This window comes from Otolemur garnettii, unplaced genomic scaffold (genome assembly GCF_000181295.1).
Source record: "Otolemur garnettii isolate 467f Iridium unplaced genomic scaffold, OtoGar3 scaffold00013, whole genome shotgun sequence".
Classification (NCBI taxonomy): Eukaryota; Metazoa; Chordata; class Mammalia; order Primates; family Galagidae; genus Otolemur; species Otolemur garnettii.
The window spans coordinates 1,416,645-1,422,187 of NW_003852408.1; the positions used below are offsets into that span (position 1 = coordinate 1,416,645).

General features: G+C 37.8%; 1 protein-coding gene across 3 annotated transcripts in view; it reads right to left on the bottom strand.

The window, feature by feature from the left end:
• DIS3L2 (DIS3 like 3'-5' exoribonuclease 2) overlaps window positions 1-5,543 on the bottom strand; it is a 372,485-nt gene that overhangs the window by 169,717 nt on the left and 197,225 nt on the right. For all 3 annotated transcript variants that reach the window (XM_003784860.3, XM_023510309.1, XM_023510310.1), the window contains exon 9: window positions 3,007-3,180. In XM_003784860.3, coding sequence (XP_003784908.1) covers window positions 3,007-3,180 — 174 coding nt within the window. The remainder of the gene's footprint in view (window positions 1-3,006; window positions 3,181-5,543) is intronic.

The following is a 5,543-nucleotide window of genomic DNA, read 5'->3' on the forward strand; positions in this document are numbered from 1 at the left end:
CCCAGCACCATTTGTTAAATAGGGAATCTTTTTCCCATTCAATGTTTTTAATTGGCTTGTCAAAGATCAGGTATCGGTAAGTAGTTGGATTCATCTGTTGGCTCTCTATTCTGTCCCATACATCTACCTCTCTTATTTTTCTACTTTTACTAATAGATTAGTAAGGTTGTAAATTCATTTATAATTTTAAAACAAAGACTTGCATTACTAGGAATGCATGTTCAACAAAGCTTAGATATTACTGCTATAGGTATCAGGAAGCAGTTGAAAGATTTTAAATGCAAAGGAGCAAAAAAAATTAGATTTGAATTATTATTGTTATTATTTTTTGTTTCTGAAGTTTTTGGCCAGGGCTGGGTTTGAACCCGCCACCTCTGGCATATGGGGCTGTCGCCCTACTCCTTTGAGCCAAAGGCACCACCCTAGATTTGAATTTTAAAAATATAATCCTGAGGCTAGCCAGAAGGGATAAAGTGTTTTGATTTTTTTTTTTATCCCTATTACTATGCTAATACACGTAGCTGACAGTATCCCAGAAGTTCTTTTTGTTGTTGTTGCTGCTGATGTTGTAGCAGTTTGGCCAGTGCCAGATTCAAACCCGCCACTCTCAGTATATGGTGCTGGTGCCCTACTCACTGAGCCACAGGCACTGCCCTGCATCCCAGAAGTTCTATCTTTGGTTCCTTTCACAGTGCACAAATATAAAATAAAGACATACTTCTGCAGAGCAAGGCCTCCTATTTTGGGTTTAACCCAGAAGGCAATGAAGACCAAAGTAATGGCAAGGTAGACCTGCAAGAGGGGAAATTAGAGTAATATTGGGTCCTATAACTACTGACATGCTTACTGCTTACCTGCAGCCTATCAGTCAGGCTGGAAAAGATGGAGTACCTCTATTTTCTGACATTTGCATTTATAATCTTTTAAAAGTTATAAAAATTATTTAAAAAAAATAATTTGAATATGGCACTGTGCATGCTCATACAAAATAAAAAGTAAAATTCTGCTTCCTTACTTCCTTACTAATCCACCCCTATGATAATCACTGTTAACAATTTATTTGACCTTTGTCTATGCATATATATTTTATGTATCTATATGTATATATATGCATACATGCATTTATGTACATTGATACAGTTTTTATATTATTTTACTTTACAAAAATAGGTTTATCTTCATATTGTTTTGAAGCTTGCTTTTTTCACATAACAATATATGATGGCCATCCTTCTAGGACACTTCACATGAATATAGCTCCTTTTTGAGGAGCTCCAGGAAATGCCTCATATTGCTATAATATAGGTTATTAAACCATTCCTTTATTGATAGACATTAGCAGTATCTCTGATGTTTCATTTTTATAATAAAGTAGCAATGAACATTGTTACACATATGTCCTTGTACTTCTTTGAGTACTGGATTCTTGAAGTAGAGTTTTTTAGTGAAAGAGTAGGTATTTTTACAATTTTGATAGGTAATACAAGATGGCTATACTAAATTATACTTCAAATACTAAGGTTAAGTCATTGATGCTGGTCTTTTTTTCCTCATTAAATCTTTTTATAGGTTCCTAAAGTCAGGAAAGGATCTCAGAAAACAAAGCTCTTAATTTGGATATAAGAAAACAAAGGTTCAGAGAGGCTAAGGTTATGGGTTTAAGATCTCAGAGCTCCTGAGTTAATACACCCATGTACTAGCAGGAGTTCAGTAAAGGGGTCATTACTGCTAAAATCCAAGACTATAGCTTGGGCTAAGTGACTTCACACATAATGTGTAATCCATTAGAGACACTAACAAGTAGGAAAGAGGACTAACTACCTCCTTTGCCTTGCCTACCCATAGCAAGAAAAGAAAAAAAGACAGTAAATTCCTAAAACATACAATACCAAGGGGGAGCACAGAAGGAGTAGTCAACAAACTAGGTGGAGCAATGGGCTCCAAGAACCGAAGGTACCTAAGTTCAGCTGCATGAAGCAAGCAAAGTGGTGGAAAAGACTCTGACATGGGATGACCTTAGCAAAAAACCTTTCACAGTTTCAGTGGGTTGTATGAAAAGTTTCTTGGTTCTAAGTATCTCCATGTGGCATCCAAAACGAATGCCAGTACTGAAACCAAATTCTGAAGAGAAATATCAGAAAAGAACTAACATCCCACAATGAAGAAACATCTTCAAAGAAGATGTTGTTATAAAAATACCACAAAAGTACTTTCCAACAAATTCCAGGCCTAAAAGTAAAGCTTTAAAATGAGGCTCCAAGTACAGAAATCTTGAATATTTGCTCTGTGCCTAAAGAGGCCCATTTAAAGTAAGGCATTTCTAACCAGATAACACTGTCTTTATTTGACCAGATCTATGTCATTCACCAAAGAAAAGAGAAAATGGCAACTGTACCTTTTGAAATTAGAATGGTCTATAACAGGTGTCAGCAAACTTTTTCTGTACAAGGCAGAAAGTAAACATTTCAGGCCACATAGGCTCTGTTGCAACTGCCCAGCTCTGCTGCTATAGTGCAGAAACAGCTATAGGCAATTATAAATGAATAGCAGGCTGTGTTCCAATGCAACTCTATGAATGCCAAAATTTGAATTTCATGTAATTTTCATAAAAATTATTTTTGCTTTAATTTTTTCCAACCATTAAAAAATGTAAAAACCATTCTTAGATCATAGGCTGTACATGAACAGGTAGGGGACTAGATTTAGCCTGTAGATTATAATTTGCTAACCTCTGGTACAGAAGCACTTAATTCTCAACTGAACTGAACTTGAATACTGGTAGAATGATGGAAATATCAGAGTCCAGCCCCTAGGAAAGTTAAGTTGGAAGGCAGAAAAGTAGAAACATGCTGTTCCTTTTTTCTTTCTTTTTTTCTTCTTCTTTTTTTTTTTTTTTTTAGGAAAAGGAAAGAGGAGTTTATAATTTGCCAGCAAATGAGGAGGATGGAGACTACTGTCTTAAAATGCTTTGGTCTTGATCATATTTCAAAGGGTTTCAGGATTTACCTTAAATCCTTTCTCTTGCTGAACTCCTCTGGTGGAATTGTCCATGGCAGCCCTTGAGGGAGACATTCTAGAACTTCTGAGGAGAAATCAGAGAAATCCACACCATACTCTGTTAGTATTCCTTCTGTTTCAGGCTCGATTTCACCAGCCTGTCCAAGACTCTTAGCCAGCTGCCTGTGGACAGAACAGAGAGGAAACAATTGAGTTAGTGCACAAATGGCACATATGCACTTGTCACCTCTCTAAAAGTAAGGTATGTGGAAAGTCTTTAACATCTCCTGCCCTTCCACCAGTAGGAATATGATCACAAGGGAATGGGAGGCGGGGGATGGGGGGATAAGCAGAAGAAACAATGATATTCTTATCCTTCTAAATCCATGACTATAGCATAATTTTCCAAGAATTCTAATGTGGGGAATAGAGCCAGAAGGTTCTCAGGATTCCTGCAATTGTTCTTCAAGGATAAATCAAAATTGGAATTACTAAAGGCTTGCACCAATGCTTTCTTTTGCAAACACCTTTAGAGACCATTCTGATCAACACAATTTTGCTGTTAAATCATTGATTTCAGAATGCCTATACCTTAAAGTTACGCTCTCTATATGACATATGATGTTCTTATTAATCTTGCAATTCTACTAGTTTTTACCTTTAAAATTAAAAAAAAATATTTTATCTGGGCTCGGCGCCTGTGGCTCAAGTGGCTAAGGCGCCAGCCACATACACCTAAGGTGGTGGGTTCAAATCCAGCCCGGGCCCGCCAAACAACAATGACAGTGGCAACCAAAAAATAGCCGGGCGTTGTGGTGGATGCCTGTGGTCTCAGCTACTTGGGAGGCTGAGGCAGGAGATTCGCTTGAGCCTAGGAGTTGGAGGTTGCTGTGAGCTGTGATGCCACTGTGATGGCACTCTACCCAGGGGGACAGCTTGAGGCTCTGTCTCAAAAAAAAAAAAAAAAAATTTATCTGAACACAGAGTAATTTATGTTCTCTGTAGAGTAGTTAGAAAACACAGAAATGCACCAAGAAGAAAATTAAAATTATATGTAATCCAGTCACCAATTCACATGTGGGCATTTGCCCTTTTAAAATAAGATAGGGCAGTGCCTGTGGCTCAAAAGGGTAGGGCGCCAGCCCCATATGCCGGAGGTGGCGGGTTCAAACCCAGCTCTGGCCAAAAAATAAATAAATAAATAAAATGAAAATAAGATAGCAAAATAAATAAATAATAGCATTTAACAGTATAGTCTTGACATTATGAGTAAGGTTCCACCTTTTAGAAGGTAGATCTTATTATCCATGAGCCATCTATACATATATTAAAATTGACAGCTCTTTATTCTTAGAAGTATTGTCATATCACTCACAGATTACAAGTCTGAAGTTGTATGTTGAATACAGATAGCCAATAGGAAATGTGATATAAGCCTTGAAGTAGTTACCTTGTAGAGGGTGTTGCAGAGAACAAAGATGGCTACTTCCTCTGTTGTAAAGTCTACTGGTCTACCAGAGTGATCCAGGAAATCTACCCTTAATGCTTCCTGCAAGGAATTTAGCTTGGCATTAGGGGCCTCTCTGGGGCCATTCAATTTCTATGAAAAAGATTCTGTTTCCTACGTAAAGGTAGATGCCTAGCTACCAGAGTTCTTAGGTATAAGTGGCAGAGGGGAATAGAAGATGTGGTTGTCTCATATGTAGACTTCTAGTAAATTCTAATACCTACCCTTGCTACTGGAATAAGAAAATCATGGCAGCAGGGCTAGCCCCATTTCTCACCAGCCAAGAGAGACCAGTCCACACTTTACCCATACATTTGCCCACCAGACTATGCTTTAGTGGCCTCCAGATTGACCTGTGGGTCCCACACATACAATGTGGGCTCAGATCAGTGCCTTCTCCTTAAACAAGTGGTGATCTCCTACAAAGCATTATCAAAAAATCAAGGATAGTAAAAATATAGGGGGAAAATCAACAGAAAGCTATCTGGGAAATCTCCAAATATTTGGAAATTAAACAATCCATGGGTTGAAAAAGAAATTAAAAAATAATTAGAAAATATTTTAAACTTCATGAAAATATAGCATAATGATATTGTGAGAAGCAGCTAAAGCAGTATTTCAAGGGTAATTTGTAGCATTTAATGCTTAGATTGGAAAAAAATAAAAGGATCAAATCAATGACCTAAGCTTCTACCTTAAAAAAATGAAAAAAGAAAGACAAATCCCAGGTAAGTAGAAGGAAGGAAATATTTTTAAAAACCAAGAATCAGGAACTTTCCAGAACGCTCAGTGGGAGGCGGAGGAGCGGCGGCTGCCAGAGCAGCACACAGCTAAGCGCTCCTTTCCGCTTCACTGCGTGGGCCTCTGCCCTCTCACCGGCTGTAGAAAATGGTGAAAGAAACCACTTACTATGATGTTTTGGGAGTCAAACCCAATGCCACTCACGAAGAATTGAAGAAGGCATATAGAAAACTGGCTTTGAAGTACCACCCTGATAAGAATCCAAATGAAGGCGAGAAGTTTAAACAGATTTCTCAAG